At 34.4% G+C, this 18,602-nt stretch overlaps 1 protein-coding gene across 4 annotated transcripts in view; it reads right to left on the minus strand.

The window, feature by feature from the left end:
- Positions 1-384: 384 nt before the first annotated feature.
- The window catches only part of AKAP11 (A-kinase anchoring protein 11), a 36,549-nt gene continuing 18,331 nt past the window's right edge, over positions 385-18,602 (minus strand). Inside the window, exons 7-11 of one of the 4 annotated variants that reach the window (XM_085309453.1) lie at positions 17,265-17,420; positions 12,691-12,774; positions 11,869-11,915; positions 9,897-10,057; positions 385-4,796 (exon numbers count right to left, since the gene is read on the minus strand). In XM_085309453.1, coding sequence (XP_085165579.1) covers positions 4,644-4,796; positions 9,897-10,057; positions 11,869-11,915; positions 12,691-12,774; positions 17,265-17,420 — 601 coding nt within the window. In that variant the 3' untranslated portion in view covers positions 385-4,643. Of the gene's footprint in view, positions 4,797-9,896; positions 10,058-11,868; positions 11,916-12,690; positions 12,805-17,264; positions 17,421-18,602 lie in introns of those variants that run through there. The other 3 variants (XM_085309452.1, XM_085309454.1, XM_085309455.1) reach the window with 3 other exon arrangements.

Here is an 18,602-nt window from a genome sequence, read left to right on the forward strand (position 1 = left end):
GACCTGGCTTTCAGGCAAGACACATCATGTCCAGTCATTAAGTATAAGAGAGATTTATGCAGACGAGTTATTATTATCTTAGACTGAGTTGTTGTAATAGATCTCTTGCCTAATCTCTCCTTACAGAATCCACAAATTCTTTACTTCACATGACCATAACGCTAGTTCTACCTTCCAACTTAAAGACGGTAAAAGTGTTCTAACRTCGTTCCCAGATGCTAATTTAACCCTGTAAAAAGTATGCCAACTGCTGATGCATTAGCACTATTTACTATACGATTCTTCAAGTTCCTTCACACAGTCACTGACAAAGGCCAATCTTAGTTGCTAGAGCTGAAAAGAAAAATATTCTAAGAATTTACAAGAAATGACAGTTCTCTTGAAGCCAGTGAAATGTGTTTTTATTTAAGCCACTGCTAAAACAAGGACAAATTTAGTGCAACCTGGGGTTCATAATCTGAAAACTGAATATACTGTTAAATTACTAAAATGGCAACACTTATCACCATTATACAGTACAAGACCTTCATATTCATTGAGTACAATTACATAAACATTTACAGTTCTTCAAACTGCTTTTGGTATACAATTGCGTCACCGACTGGGCTGTGAATTACTGTAACACTGCACAAATAAGCAGAAGTTCCAGCAAATTATAATAAATGTTAGTGTTAAATATTATTCAGACATTACAACAGAACAAAGGCCCTCTAAAACTACAACTCCAGCTATACAATAGGAATGTACAAAGACAGTACAAAATAAAGTGACTACAGTGGCTGGGCTCTGTACTTGCCTCTTCAGAGCTCAAGTACAGTAAAAGCTTGACAGTAGTGGCTCTTGCTGAAAAGCTAGAATTCTTACACTAAAAAGAAGATCATTCCTGAAACTTGTATTTTTCTTTGCAGATCACCTGTGTAAAACTTTCTTTTTGAGCTGGTGACAGTGTTTACTATGTACTGTGTTCCCATCTCCAACAAYGTGCATCTATTTATAGAAAAGGTCCCATACAAAGTTACATTAGAAAATGTAACATTTACTACCTTTGGGAGACCTAATTAGTCTCGGAATGTGTGTGTGTGTGTGTTTTCTTCTTAATTTACACAATCTTTTTAATCTCAAGAACAAAGTTACTATGAAAATTACATTTAAGTACATGGCCGYAGCTTTTTCACATCCGCATTTTGAGACAGCAGATAGTCCTTAATTTTAGCATATGTTTCTGTTCTTATAACGTTAAGGCTTTATGCACATTTTTGTATTATTCATGTACCCCTTTCTCAGTGCTTCAAAGATGTTATGGTCACTTTTAGTGTTGATTTACAGAGGGACTATTTTCAAAGTGCTTTTTCTACAGCACCTTACAAAGCATATCAAAACACTTCCATCATACAGAATAGCAAATGCATATATGAAGTATTTCAGAAAAGGTTGTTTTTCTCGAATAATAAATATTTTTCTCAAACTGGAAATTATATTTCCAAGTCAGGTTTCCCATATATAAAAAAATGCAAGATGAGACAAATTCTATTTTATTATGTTTGTTTATAAAGCAGATTTGTCTGATTTCAACAGGCTGAAAATTGGCCCTTTGTTTTTACAGTTCATCTACACTTCTGTATTTGTGTCTAGGAGTTTTAAATAAACTCAGTAACGGTGTAACTCAAAATTCAGTCCAGCAAAAAATAACTTTCTTACTAATAACAGACAATAATTAGATTTAATCAGTATAATGCTTCCCACAAACTATTGCAATTATTAAATTCTAGTAACAAGTGTGCCAAACTGGTTTAATGTTTTTCCCATTTTCATATCTAACAGAAGAAAAAGGCAAAGCCTAAAGAACACAAATGTAAAACAATTTGTGTAGGAAGCTAGTTTTTGAAAGTAAAGATCAAAGTTTTACAACACTTCTTTCTCCAGTAAATTTGGGAATTCTGCTACATTCCTCAGAAGCTAATAAATCAAAATTCTTCCTTAATATAACACCGATAGAGTTGCATGATGTATTTTATCCAGTCTGAAAAAAACATTCCTTTTCTTAAAAAAAAAAAAAAAAAAAAAAAAAAAAAAAAAAAAAAATCACCATAACCATTTTCTATTTAAGTTTTTATATCATTGTAAGCTTTGGGAATTGCAGTGTTCTGCTTTCCTCCAGAAGAGAGAGGAAAAAAGCAAACCAACTTTATAAAATCTAACATATCAAATATATCAGTGAAAACCTTTCTGATTTTTTAAAACCTATTTATAGATAATTTTGCACATTTATAATGTGCAAAGAGAGAATTTCTCTCTCTCATTTTTGGACGTGTATAGAAACACTATAGTAATTCCACTGTATCTTCATTTCCTGAAATTTCATTTTGGTGGAAATGTAAGCAATCAAACACCAGAGCAAAGTTTAGCCTTGAGGCATGTTCTTAGCATTTTATGTTCTTGTCATTTAAACTTTAAACTTACGTCTGCAAGTACATCATTGCTCTGTTAAACAGAAGATGTTACAAGCAGAAAATGGTTTCAAATTTTTATCTGAAACAAAAGTTGAAATTCAACATTCTCAAAGTCTACATCCTTTAGAAGGAAAAGAAAATARAGAGTGGAAGATAAACAAACAGAAAAAACAAGACAGCTTTTGTAAAACTCTTCAAAATTTGTTACTAGCTCCATCTTCCAAATACAGAAATTAAGAGAATCCCCCTGCTGCCCCTGCCTAGAGGCTCTAAAGATAACTAATTCCTGGTGCTTAAAACATCATATTGCCTACAACGAGGCAAAACAACCTGTGATGTTTTTCATTCTGACTTGTCCCATGCCACATGCAGGTCTTTCAATCAGGGAAATGATACATAAAGGTAAAGTAATGAACTATGAACATAATATAGAATTCTATGTTAAAGATTTAGGTTATGTCCATGTAAATGAGATCTTATACAAATGTATACGTGTGGACACGTGCACATACATACTTTTTTAAAAAAAATCAATTCAGTTTGAAAGATAAACTTTGAGAGGTCCAAGACAGCACTCCCTTTCAAATCCAGATCGCAAACGAAGGACTAAAACATACCGGGTCCCTAAAGAAATACCCTTAATGATCAGTGGGATGTCTTCCTGAAACAAAGACATTGCACAAGGAGAGTGCGATTGAGTTCACCAGTGTGATGTCTCATAGTAATTTTGGGGCTGGGTGGGGAGGATCAGAATTGTATATATTCCACAAAAATTCATAAAGAGATTTATGGACTCCATTTTTCAGGGTCTGATCCCAAGCCAGGAGACTTGCACACCTATCAACAGTATATTTTTCTTTGAAAGAGCTATTAAAATTCTTTTGTTCATCCAAAATAAATGAGACTCCATGATTCTCTTGCAAGTGATATGAAAACTTGCATGAAGTGGCAACACTAAATACCAGCAAGTGCCTTTTTCTCTCAAAGGACATATAAAAAAAATCCCAAAGCACTTTCAAACCACAAAATATGTCCCACTCTAATGGAAATGCAGGTCAGCAGCACTGGTACAGTGGTACACTGTACACCAGCATACACTGGTACAAAACTTAGATCAGACTGCTAAAACAACTTGATTAAAAGTGCCTTAAAGAAAATAGCAAAGGTAGTAAAGAAAAATGAAAAATCAATTTACAGCAATTTTCCCCTTGATGTCTTAATTAACTTTTTCTCTTCACTAACTCTGAAGTGCTCAAAGTAACAAAGTTATCTCTTCAGTGAAGAAAAATTATATATGGAGGCAAAGAAAAATAAGCAGACTAGTCAAAAGATAGCCAATATTCTCATAGGAAGAAAAAGCTGTTTGCTACTTTTAATCTATCAGTGTGTGAAAAAAAACATACAAATTCTTCAGACACACAATTAATGTCACAGAAGTACTTACAAACAAAAAGCTTTAGTAAGAAAAAAAAAGTGATTTAAACTTGATAGGCAAGGTTTAGCAAACCTTGCTGAAGCAAGATTTAGGAAGTTATCTTCAGCTACCCACTCTGCCCTGCTGCCAATAGTTATCCCTCTACAGTAGTCAACAGAAGAGAACATATAGGTGAACCTCGATGATTTTAGTGCAGAATTGCACATAAAGTTAAGCTTGACAAAGGCAACTATGAAGCTAGTATTAAGAGGCTCCTTGGGCACTGTAACAGCTTTCCTCCTGCCAATGCTGCCCATAGGCATGTAACACCTGACAAAGAGCAGTAATTTCTTTAGGGTCTGCAGCAGGATTTTCTAGAGCTCTCCTCATCAGTATTCTTAGTCCCACTGTGAATTTAGCTCACTTCAAAACAGGAAAGAGAGCTACCTTGGCATTGAGGAAATCCCGAATATCACACTGTCACCTCCAAACTACTAGCACAGACAAATATATTTTCATAAACTATTTCAATGGCCTGAACACAGTAGTAAATACAAGTTATGTGTGGGTGGACAACACCGATTACGGACTGGATAAACACATCATGTACACAGTATCACAAAGCACAGGACAGCTAATTTTGACTTTCACCTCAAAGTCTTTTAAATACTGACAATTACTAGAACATTCATCAGTTAAATTTTATATTACATATCTGCAATCTTCTTATCTTCTTTTGAAAGGAGAATGAAGCAAAGAATGTTGCATCTTTGGATTTTTCAGACATTTTCCAGAAGCCAACCAACCAAGTCTTTGGACTTATTTAGGACTTGTTCTCCATCAGATGCCTTCTCTATTATTTCGCAGTACTTCAGCACTGCTTGCAAGAGATCTCCCACTTTCCAATCTCTTTCTCGTAGTCTTCTAGAAAGCTAAAGGAGAAATGGGGGAAAAACAAAACAAAATATTTACACTAGCACATCCTAATTAGGAGTTTTAGAAGTTATTCTTGAAACATTAGCTCATAAGAGAACAACTGCAAGGAGTTAATCATTAATCCCACAGCTATAAAAACAAAAACTTCCTCAAGGATCAAGCACTTCTCTTTAGGGCAGTTTTCACAGAAATTTCTTCTGGAGGGAGCGACATTTTCAAATGATGTGGTGCCACAGGTATGAGGGCTGTGGTTCATCAAGACTGCAGAAAACAGGAAATTCTGAACACAAGATTAAGACATTCGCTACCGCTCCCATCCCAATAATGCACATATAAAAAGACAAAATTCAGTCTTAATAAAAGGATGTGGATTTTGCTTTCACAACATATAGTGTGGTTTGGGTGGCACAGATGCTACCCTCAAAGGAAACAGTGTCTTCAGAGTTAGGAAATTATAGCGTCTTAGGGGAGAGGAAAAGGTGAGGATTAAGTTAAACTACCACTTGGAAGCAGAGGTCAATGTAGCTGAAAACAATTTTTCCCACAGGGGTCCATGTAAGAAACTTTCCTTGACTACGTGTCAGGATCAGCTACATACAGACGAAAGCCTACCCTAAGACTAGTGAATTTGCCATTTTGCCCAAGAGTGATAACTCTCTTGGTTTAAAAGAAAAAAAAATTATTTGAGGCAGCTTTCTGAATAACTGTCAATGCTGCATTTGATAGAGAATTTACACAACATTTACTCTACTTGTTTTTGGAACTGTAGAATTTTATTGCTTTTTATAGTCTTCATCATGATATCCTGTATTAAGTTAAAAAAATCTCAAGGAAAAGTTCAGTAAAATAGATCCCACATCTACCAAATAAATATCGCATAAGGATTCTTCTATTAAACCTGTCAGAATGAGATATGAAATTATAAAAACGAAGATGACAATTTCACTCTGCTTCTTCACATAGGCAATGTTCAGACTACAATAATGTAGATGAAGAAACAGTTAAGAATGGCACAGACAGCAAATATTTTAGTCTGTATTTTTAGTTGGACAAAAGCTCTGCTTTTCTGCTCCTAGAAAATATGTATAAATAGCAATTAACTTCTTACAGAACATACTTGAACAAGCAAAAAACCCAGTCATCTAATCTTATACACAATATATCCTGAATATCGAAACATCTTTTCAGTGTAAAAACCACACATATTCTACATAAGCATATTCCAAAGACAACTGAAATCTGAAATTGTTTCTGTGAAATATCTGTGAAATCTAAAATATACCACAGGAAACAAAAGTTTCATTGTCTACAATGTGGCTATTTTGTAAAGGGTGATTGTTGGTTTAGTTCAAGAAAATGGCAATGAGTCTTATGACAGAAGTTTGGCTAATGTCCAAAGACTCGTTTAGTCAAATACAGTACACTTTTTGTCTATTTTTACAAATCGTATTAGAAGATAACACCATCATGATAAGATCCACAGACCTAGTTTCACTAATCTTGCTTTTAATTTAGAGTTCAAGGATCAGTCTATTTCCTTTTCTGACTGATCTGTTTCCTACTCTCAAGACAAGTGAAACATTGAAGTTCACTCAAAACAAACCAGAATTTCTAAAATAACTAAACATGATCGGATTTAAAATTATCTATGTATACCTATACATTTATATTTATTTATTTTAATCCAGGCACTTGCATATCCAAGCTGCCGGGCTTTGTGAAGGAGTCAAGAACCATCTATTTTAATCTATGAGCCTCTTGTTTTAGATCCTCAGTGTATTTCCCTTCATACATTAGGATTCATGTTATGCTCAGCAAGGCAGAAAGAAGCTGAATACCTGAGTAAAACTTCATACTGAGTTTCAGCAATTGCCTGATATACACTAGAAGTACTTTTGTCTTTTATACAGGATCATCATATTAGAGGCTCATTATGATACTGTGATGAGCTAGCATAAGCTTTTCTTCTCTTCTGGAACCTTCTATCTGCTTATAGTGAAAATTCTTGTTTTTAATGTGATCTAAAGCTCTGACTCATTCCCCACATTGCTTAGGAACCTTATCAAAGCACCTATGAGATGATCTAAAAAAATCCTTTAGTTAGAGAGAGAGATCAGCATCTGTAAGGTCAATTAAACTTTCTGTTAGGCTGCAGCGCCCTCTGGAGGTGCCTGTCTTTACTCCTTAAGGAACTGAAAATGACTGTTCCTAATTCTAGAATCTCAGTTTGGCCAGAGTTCACTGGGCTCAGTCTGGGACTAGCTGCAAGACTTAGCTTGTACTACTCAGTATCTCATTACAGCCCTGAAAGAACTGTATTTTCAAAATAATCTCCTTATAAAGTTCCAAAAATCCTTTCAGAAAGTCCTCATTCTTTCAATTTTACATCTGACAAATTGTTTTTACATTTTTACTTCAAAAAAAGTGGTACCTATGCATGTCCTAACTTTCCTACACGAGGTCATTCAAACACAAATAGTGTTCCAAAGCTTGTGTACATAGCTTCGAATCCCAAGAAATGGTGAAAGATGTGGAGTCAGAGTAACATGACAGGTAAAGTTCTGGTGTTCGGCAATTTTTAGGCATAAATTCCACAAAGTGAACAAGGACACAAATATGTATTACACATTCTGACTGGGAAATCAAATAGAATGAAAACAATAAAAACAGGTAAYCCTTCCTTGCCTCCAAAAGGGAGCAAGATATGTACATGTACACACATACCCAAGAGGATCAACTTCTTTCTTTAAGATTTTCTGGACTGTGTGACTATTGCCTGCCTGAAGGTCTTATGTTTTATCTTTAGCTGTCAACTAAGTACCAATTTTTGACTGATGTCAAAGTGTCAGGTAGAAAAATATTACAATTTTTAAGAGTGATTGCACACCAGACACTTCTGTTCTCCCAAGTGCTCTTATTAGGGTAGCTGGAAACAATTTCAGATACACAGGTAGCTAACAGCATTCGTTCTAAACATCTTTAGGCATTAACTCAAACAGTAGCATCCGAATTTTGAAATCTATTGAGGTCAGACCTGGCAGAAGAACTGGGGGGGAGGGGACACCTGCCATCTATTTTTCGTCCAACATGTTATATATACTACAAGATTAGATACTAGTCACAAGGAAGTTTACTACTAACATGTATGAGTCCTAACACTATTTTACCTGAATGTTTGCAACACTGCAATTCACACAGAGCAAGTGCAAAGTGGACAGATCTACAGATGAAGACAAAACCAGACTCACAAGGAGAATGAGCGTGGTTGCTAAGGAAGACTCATTCATATCAAAAGAATGGAAACGGACTTCAGAGACCTCTTGGTCAGGCATATAAGAAAATAAAAAGTGAAGCATTTCCTTCCTTATTTTAGACTCTTACATGTTACTTCTCTGTTACTATTTGAATAGAAAGATTAAACCCAATATCTCCAAATAAAATCAGAAATAGAACAAAAAACAGTATTCTCAACAAATTCCCTTTAGTTTATGAAGGCATGAAGTCCACCATAAATAACAATGTATCACAGACACATTTCTGAAATAATTCTAAGTCAAATGCATACCAAACTCCAGAAAAGAAGAACAGAGGGACATATTCCAACATGCCTCTAAGTATTTCCCACTTTTCTGGGCTACTTTAAATAAGAATGCAAGACTTCCTACTCTTACGTTTGAATATATACAGTTGCACAAAGGAAATCCAAAACTAGCATTATTTTCTGGCCTCTCTACAGCCAAAAAGGCAGAAGGCACTCTTAAGACAATTCAGCCCAGGTAAGCTCCGAACTGACCTCCAGAGATAGCTTTCACACTCCATTAACACAAGTCTACAGTAACTAAGTACCTTAGGTGCACACATTCACTTCACTAAATTTTCTRTTTAATAATACTGACCTCTACTTCCCTATTGCTCCTAGAATAATGATTCAAGCTTTGAAAAGCAYCTAGTTGAAGTCTCAAAACTATTTTTCTGAACTAAAGGCAAGCTTTTCCTTTCTTAGGTACTAATACACACCTCAAATTGTTTGTCAAGATATTTGTTATAAAATACATACTAATCACATCACATTAAGTCATTTTTTACCCTTCTTCATTTGTTAACACATCACAATACAGTATCTGATAGCAATCTCATACTTAGAGACAATGTCCACATATCTGTTATACTAGTTTTTTAGTAGCTAAGTATAAAATCATATTTCACAGGCCTACCAAAAACTGGAATCCTGCTTGCAAAAGTCATAAAGTTAGAAGATTCAGAAGACGTCAAATGTAATAAATGCCAGATTATTATGTGCAGCTTGGTGTGTAGTCACATAAAGGAATGAATTCTACAATTTTACAGGAACAAAAATTTTCTATCCCGTATTTGTGATAGAAATATCTCCAAGTCAGTTTGTATGACAAAATTTTGGCTCTTCCTGAAGTGACACAAATTGCTGAAAATTCTTTAACTTCTTTTAAGCTCCACTTTCTCTTTCATCATATATTAAATTCAATCTACAAAACCAAAATAAACACTCCTAAAAATGAAATAGTTTTTTGAGCTGTCTTAATAGTTTTGGTTGAAATTGCTTGCAGAATAAAAACATACTTAATCAAAATTTAATTAGAAGCTAAAATTTATTCTGCTAAGAAAATGTATATTTGCTAGGAAAAAAAAGAGACAGAACATCAGAATATCAAAAATTCACTTGCATGAACAAGTTCAGAAATGATAAGATTCAATTTATAGACAATTAAAGGAAACACAGAGTGAACATTGCTTCAAAGAAATTCATTTTTTCACTAAACAAGAACATTGTGTCTTTTTTGGAATAAGCCAAAGAAAACAAGTTGTGAAACAAGATATTAAAACTGAGTTAACAGTATATTTTAATTAACACTTATTTACAGTACATGCACAGACCAACAGGCTTATTCCACTCTGACTTCTCAGGATGTAAATAATTGTTTTCCTCAACAGCAAATTTTTCTTTATCAGTGTGCAGCAAACATAGTAGAAAGAGCTGATGTATCCGAGCAAGTCACAATTAAGACACAATTACAATAGCAAATCCTCTTCTCCCCACCCCCTAAATCCCAAGTACTTACAAAGACAAATTCCTTTGTAGCAGTGTTACGAAAATGAAGGTCAGACACCTCTGTTTCAGAAGCTGCCAGCCACTGGAGTACTGCTCTGAGCTGGGGATCCACTATATTCGGTTCCAGATCAATATTCACTATTGCTAATGTCTTTCTTATTTGCTCCATACCTAACATTAAAAATAAAATAATCAAATTTACAGGTCCAAACTGTCTTAAAAGAATGGTTATGCATCACTATTAGACTATTTTATCTTAAATATTTCATTTTAGAATATATTGAAGGGCAAAAAACATCTAGGTCTGAAACATTCTGTTCTTTTGTGCTAGAAGGGTTTATCCCATTTGCAACCAAATGTAAACATATCTGAAGATTAAAAAGCATCCAATCTTTAATGTAAGATTCAGGACTTTTGGTGGAAGACAGTATTTTTCCAGAGCCCTAAAATCTAATATATTAYAGAAGAATAAACCAATTATAAAAATTAGTGATACTTACTGGATAGAAAACATTGTGGCAATATATCTATATAATCACTCAAAAAACATGATACATTTTTCATTTTTACAAAATAGTTATGCATTTGGGAATAACAAGGCTTTGTCTCAAACTATTTACTGAACAACATACAGCTACCTGAGAGAAAATCAAACTAGCTACTGACATAACCAGATCTTCCAAATGTACAGCACCATATACAAAGGTTTTCTACTCATAATGCAATTTAAATGGTCCTATGACAACAGTAATCTGAAATGATCTTTTCAAATGAATAGTGAGATGGTGCACAGTTAAACTGTTATAATTTCACTAGAAGTATTTTGCAAGAAATCCACAACACAGTATGAAGCAGTCTGTTGCACTCCAGAAGACACTTTACTTGTGTAGAGAAATAAATTCAAGCACCATTTTACTCAAACAATTTAGGTGCATTCAAAAAATCCTAGAAATGTTTCAAGTCAACAACCACCAACAGAAAGCAACATTATACTGAAAACCTAGATGAAGTCTACAGAGCAGAAATCATGTTTATTATAGTTATTTTTACTATGAAAAAAAAAGGTATTCAGTAATTTAGTTAATTTCCCTATACCCTCACAAATTCCAAATGGTCAGTGAGACTGGATTACAAAAGTTAAGTGTGGTTCAAATTCCATGCTCTTCTAGAAGTTAAAAATGCATCTTTTTGCCTACATCAAAACTGAAGATGTGCAAAAAGACTTAATTTCCTCTCTAATTAGGTAAAGGAGGTTTACTGAAACTCTGATTATTTCATCTTCAGAATATACCCAACACAAAAAACAGCTATGTTACAAATTGGTCTAACATTAGCTCATCTTTAAACCAAACTCATGCTGAGAGGCTGAGACATAAACAAGGCACTACCTATTCAGCCTGTCCTCGTTTGAGAGCGAGCTGCCAAAGGTTGTTGCCTTAGGCTGGAACCCACGTGGAGTTCCCTTTAAAACCAGCAGGCGTTCAAAAGCTTCTAGATAAAACCTATTTTATACTTCACTGAAAAGAAACAGAGTATCACAAACATATCAAACCCAAGTTGTCTCATTTGTTTCTCAAGACTGCTCTTACCAAAGCTAATATGGCTAATTATAACATCATCTTTAGTGTCTTGAGAATAGTCAAGTCATGCAGTTACGTTGCTGTAGCTCATATTAAGCATTTTCTAGAGAGATTTTTCCACACATACAAATTTATACTTTCAACAAGCAGGTCAGCGTTCATTACCTTAAGAACATTGTGTTAGCTGAGCACCACAGTGACAAGCATTTCCAATAGGCTATAAATATCAAAGTATTAAGAAGTGTTCATAGAGTACTAATATATGAATATCTTCCAACTCTTGACTGACATGAATTATAACAGATAATACAGTTGCCACCTTGTTTTGCAGACTAAAAATCAAGAACAATAATGTAGAATGCACAAGTCAAGAACAACCACCTACGCTGGAACTAATACTACCTTCTACAGCATCCTTGGAGTCTTCATCTTTATCTTCCGTTCCATCACTATTTTAAAAGTGAAACAAAAATTTTAACACAATCCGCTATATGCACAGTAAGTGTAATCAATCCTAAGACTGTAAGGAAGGTCAATCAGTAAAGGGCATGAAGATCCTAACAGAATTAAGGAATGACCATGAAAAGAAGCTTTGCTTCTCACACTATTTCATGTTATAAGTGAACTTGTCACTAAGTTTACAATATTTGCTCTTCAGGGAAGAAAGGCAAGGAGAGAAATAGAAGAGCGTTAAGAAGAAAGATATTATAATATGAAGACATTTTAAAATAAGACAAAGCCTTTGTTTTTAATTAAGGAGGACAGTTTAGTTTTGCTTTACATGTGAAAAGAACAGTCTTAGGTCAGAGTTATGAACGGCTATAGGTTATTCAAAGCTGTATGCCACAAGTGCTACACAGAATCAATTATCAAGCAATTTTGGAAGTTTCTACAAGCTAAAAGAAAATAAAAACAGAAATCCCATAGGATGCAGTCTCTAGTTTGCATGAAAAAGTAAATCTAAAGACTTGTAAAATCAYAAGCAAAAACATGCATGAAAGGGACCCCTCATTTCGCAAGCAGACTGCAGAACATCAGTTTAGCACAGCAGAATTTATCCAATCAGTATGGATTAATTAATGAAAAAAATCATATTGTGATTAAATGAGAAGAATGTGATAATGTATCAGCATAAAAATGCACTGTATTCTTGTCTTCAAAAAAGTGATTTCATGCATTAATTATGAGGAATCCATCTGGTTTATATTTCTGGACTCAACCAACCTGTCTGATGTTGGAAAGGATAAATTCTCCTCATACATATCCCCTTCTAAACCAAGACTGCTCCAGCTACTGCTGTTACCATTACTGCCAGGAGAAGAAGAGAACACAGCTGAACTAGAAAAGAACAATAGCTCAAACTAGAACCTTCGTTTTCCTCAGAGTTGTTTTGTCAAGATATTTAATGCTACAGCATTGAAACTTCCTAAACAGGTTTGCTGTACCGAGTACAAACATGATTGTCACTGCTATTCAGAGCAGCAATTTGCACAATAATGCAAAACTGGTAAGTTCTGTATACAGGTATTTATTTGCACTCATTCATTTTCTAGATCAGTGCTAAGAAAAATTCTGTCCTCAGACCTAAGCACACAGCTTTTTACTTATATAGGCTCAACAGTTTCAACAGAATTACTCATAGGAATATGGATTACAAACACAATATTTGCTTAAAGACTAGCCAAGAGATCATGAAATTATATATTGTGAAGACAACTACACAAAGAAAATCCTTCTCTTCCTCATTCCAAAAACCAAGCAGTGATCCACAGCAGCCTGATGAATACAAAAAACTTAGGGGAAGGAGGAAAAAAAACCACATCCAAAACTTTTAAAAAAAATAGTTCTTAAATATCTGAATATTCTTCTAAAAGCTTTTTAAAAACTATTTCTATAAATCAGTGAAAACAAGACTAAAAAGATAACTTGCTCACAGCTCACATACTGCATTTATTCCACAACTATATTCAAGTCAATGCAAAGAGCTGAAAACTTGAACATGTCCTTACACTGGTACATTCTAAGCATTAAAATTTACACAGAATGTGGGGCCTGCACTTATATACAAGTCTGAGTTGCTCGCATGGTTAAAACTGCTGTTCCCTGATTTATTACCACCCCTAGAGCATGCCAGCAGAACCTTCCAAGAATACGATGTCAAGAGAACAGAACCAGAATTCTTAGAGAAGGTTAAATTGTTCATGAATGGTATGACAAGCCATGAAGCAGCTCCAGAGAACAGCTGCCGCGGGAAGATGCTTTTAGTTGTCTGTTCAGCTAGATGTTGTGTTTGAATGCTAAAGCTCTTTTCTACTTGTTCCAATCTCAAGACAAATAGTAGAATTTGAAATCACTAATAGTGCAAAGGAGGACTTCAAGAGCCAGACAACCAACCTCTTTTTGAGAGGCAGCAAACAACAGCATCAGTATGCTTTGCTTCCCGTTTGCCTGTCTGGATCTTAATTTTAACACAACAACAGCAGGTTAGTAAACTTGCAATGTGAATATACTCTTAAAGAAAAAAAGAAAAAAAAAAGAAGTTGCAAACGCTTTATTCAGCGCATTGTTATTGTTGGTTATTTAGACAAAATGTGCAAGAACAGTCATATTGCTCTCTCATTACTCAAAAAGAAAATTAAAGAGAAGCACCCAAAGCAGCCAGCTTGGCTCTAGAACTGCAGCAAACCTATTAAAATGCATGATTAAAAAAAATGCTAACGGTAGTTACTTACTTTTACCAAGATTATTTTTTTATTATTTTACCAAGATTATTCATAGTTGCCTGTTAGTTTTGCACAGAAAAAGCAAATCTAATCTTGAAAATTTAGTTAAATTTAGTCTCATATAATCAGATATTTAACCATGTGATTACAATGTATAGCAATGCTTAAGGATGTTTTGTAACATGAATTTAACTTCTCTGTAAAACACTGCATACTCTTGAAAAAGTCTTGCAGCCACAGAACAAGCAACAGAAGTGCCAGAAAAAGGCACTGTAATGCCTCTATAATGCTTCGTGCTGCTCTTCAACATAAATAAACTGGAAATAAAACTACTAGAAATAAAAGCTTTCAGCCTATCAAGTGAGCCTAACCAAGTCTCAAAACTGTGCCAAAGGTATTTGAACTAGCACTCAGGTCATACGCTTTGAGATTTTGCCTTAGGTACACACAGTAAAAGGCAAAAGGCAGGCCTCTGATCTGAATTATAATCTAAATCAGATGTTCTGATTAATCCTCTGGAGAAGCCTAAACCTGTGTAATAACTGTAGAGGAAGCTGAAGACTGTTAGATTTCTAAATTTAAGCAGCTAACATCATGTGTAAAGTAGACACTGAATACTCCCCTAAATGACTAACTTTACCAAGTCCACTAAAGATCTTAAGTTCCTATTTCCATTCAACACAAGAAACTAAAGCAATCACACTCTTGATAATTCTCCTCAAGTTGTCTTGCTCTCTTGTTTATTGTTAGTTTAATCCTCTATGAAGTACAATTTTCATACTGATCCTCATTAAACGTATCTCCTCTCAATCCATAAGCTAACAGACTAATAGAGCACATACAATGTCAATATAGCTACTACATGTCTTTTTTTTTCTTTTTTTTCCCATGAGAAAATAAAGTAAAATAAGAAAGTAAGGTAAGGTAAAACGAACCTGACTGCTGCAGCCTGTATCAATTTTCTTTTATAGGGATTCTGACCCTGTGTTGCACAATTTAAGCTACCATTAATAGTATCTCTACATTTATCATTACGAAGATGATTTTCCAAGTGTAAGCAAGGCAAGTTTCATGCACCAGCATTTACTGAATACTGCATAAAGCCTGAAAAATACTCATTGGTTGGTGGGGAGACTCTCCCCCTTACCCTGCACCCAATCCCCCCCAAAAAAACTTGTTTCAAAACGAGTATTTATTTATAAATAAAAGCAATCAAAAGTCAGACTAGACTTACATAAATTTCCATTGATGCAAATAAAATTCTGGATACCAAGAACTACTTGATAGTACATTCAGATGTTCCAAAATGACATAGTTTATATTTAAACTGTGCAGTAGTTTTTAAACAGATAGCCTTAATATAGGGTGAGGGGACCCAGAGGATTTCAACTGCTGTAGCTGTATGATAAATGCCCCCTCTATTGCTGCTGAAAGCCATTTCCCTGTTTAATTATTTCTGCTTATGTTAAGAGCAGGTAAAAACAGTATACCTTCATCACTGCTATGCAATTCTTTCATTTCTTAAAGAGATTGCCATAACAAGCTAACACTGCTCCATGCAGTGTTGCTACCAAAGCTTATTTTGTTACAGGCTTTTTTCCCCTGTGCTCTTTTTCCCTGTCTTTTGGCAATAAGCCCAGGTTCCCTGACTTTCACCTGCTAAACATCAGTGACAAGGGAAATACATGTGCTGCTACCAGTCCACGTAAGTTTTGTAAAGCCAGCTGGCAAATCTGTGTATGCCAGTTTCTTCTKCTGGCACCTGGCTATCCACATAAATGTGAGTTAATGCCAGTTTGGATCATTCCTCCTCTAGAAGCAATTGATTTTCTTGAAATTTTCTTTAAAGTGGGATTCGGGATGATACACAAACAAAGACATTAGCACAACAGGTTCAAAAATTATATTTTTATATATATAAATATATATAAATACATATATATATTTTCTTATTAGCATCAACTAATCTGTATTTTATTCACTACTTTAACTGCCAGTATGATTCTTTTTCCTTACACTCTGGCTTTAATCACATAAGTCTGATTTGTTTTCACTCCCTCAACAGATGTTTTATTAAAATAAATTTAAGGTAAAGTAGTCTCTTACAAAATTATTTAGTTGTATCAGTGATAAAGTATAATATTGGTTTGATTAAACTACTTTCAGTTAAATAAAAGTGAAGATACTACAGAATTTAAAATGAGTATTTTCACTTTAGTACTAATTTATTTGTACATTATATAAGCAAAGATTACTTCTGTGTTTTCTTTAACTGAATGATGTTGGAAGTACTAACTAGTAGGCAAAAAAACAAACACTGAACTTACATAGAAAGTGATACACACTGCATCCAAGATTAAGTCTATTCATTTTTCAAATCTCCTGTATACAGAACCTAGGGTCAAAATTCTCCCTCTAATTTTCACTGGCAACAGGCATAGCTACTGCAAATTTTTTAATATCAAGCAGCCAAGTGGAGGTATAGCAAGGAGCTCTATAGAAAAAAAAGTTACTATCCTGAATGGACTAAGTTCCAATACATCTATAAGCTCTGATTAGTAGTACATAAATACTCCATCAACATCAGTTAAAATAGCTTATAAATTCAACACCCCGTCCCCCCCAAAAAAAACCTTATCATCTAAGCTCCTGAGAAATTAAATTCACATTTTTTATTTTCGGAACAAATGAGTTTACAGAAAATATATTCTTAGGTTTTAATATTTCAGAGCATGAATAAGATGCACTACTTTCAAGTTGTATTTTATACATGACAGTTGCTTTTAAAATGCCTGTATTTTTGCTAGTGCTGAAATTACAATATACAGTGTTACTTGATATCATTTCCTGATAACAATGAAAATGCAAACTCTACATATTAATGCTGTGTATAGTACTAACATTCATGAACAAAAGTTTTGTAAGAAAACAGATTCATACACATTAGAGCTAATTCTAACAAAAAAGCCATTGTTTCCTGAAAAGTTGTTCACTCCCCATTTCCCAAGAGAAAATCATCTGATATCAGCAGACAGCAAGATAATTGTTTAACTATGCTAAAATACTTATAGTTACCTGTCACTGAGGTGAAGAAAACTGCTGCTTTCATCAGGATGTTCATCTTCAAAACTTAGATTGGACCAACTGCCAGTGCTATCATCACCAATACTCAGACTCATCTGCTGGCTAACAATAGATTCAACAGAATGAAATCCTTCTCTTCCAGTAGAGCTAAACAGAGATTTAAGACGAAAACATCACTTGAGCTGTATCTCAGGCTGATCTGTGCTAGAACTTGTAAAGTAATTTAATACCATTTCAAAGGTACTAAATTCCAGGCAAAAAAAGGGGAGTATACATTAATTTGTACTCTGCTTTCAAACTAAGAAATGGAAAAACCTAATGAATTTCAAATTTGAAGAAATTTTGTAACATATGCACATACCCTGCTTTGAGCCAGGATTGCCATTTGAAACTCATTCATCAGGAGGAGGCAATTGTACAAATAGCACTCTCGTTTGGAAAATTACTTGTATAAAGCATAGTAAGGCATTTTACTCTTTCAGATGGATCAAGTCACACTTTGAGTGTGAAGAATTAGCATTTCTCAGCTTGTTCACCATAGGACAATTTAGCTGTATCTTCTCCCTGCCTTCATTACAACCAGCTAGCTACTAGTGGCTTGCTATTGTAGAAAAATTTCTTAAGAGGACACTGGTGTTTAAAATGCTATAACTTTTCCATTTTTCAAAATTAAGGAAGATCTTTCTGTAGATAAAAAATTCTCTTCTTGTTTCAAGAAGGGCACCAATAGAGGCAGCATACAGAATTTGTCCCTGAGGGAAGAATTTTGTTTTTTTCTCCCAAAACACAGTCAAGCAAGTATGCTGAATAACAGATGGTCTTTAGAAGACCCTTCAAAAGATCCAATTTTATACCTTTTCAATGAAAATGTTACAAACTTCTTTTAGAGTTCAATCTAAAAACATACCTATATGCACTAACTTTTACAGTCAAACTCTGGTTAACTATATATAGATCAATGCTAGAAAGTTCAAGAAAAGCTATTATCCTACTACTGCCATAGAGAGTAATCATTTCAAGATTGTTACATCCACATTTAAAAAGCCAGCCTTAAGCACATCACAGATAACACTTCGCTCTGGCAGGCGTGCATTTTCGCAGGCAATGATATAGCTTAGAATAAGTACTGTTTAATCTCATTGGGCAATACGAAAGTTTTTTTCCATTTTTATTCACAGTTATACCAGTGMTAGCAGTAATTTTTTTTTCATTGCACATAAGCAAGGCAGCTCTCAAGAAGCATACACATTTTATACCACACTTTAGATACCAATAAGAAGCACTTATAAACTAGATGTCATGTTAAAACTCTATTATCCCCTCCTTATC

This window comes from Rhea americana, unplaced genomic scaffold (assembly GCF_003343005.1).
Source record: "Rhea americana isolate MKP2758 unplaced genomic scaffold, rheAme1 scaffold_3, whole genome shotgun sequence".
Lineage (NCBI taxonomy): Eukaryota > Metazoa > Chordata > Aves > Rheiformes > Rheidae > Rhea > Rhea americana.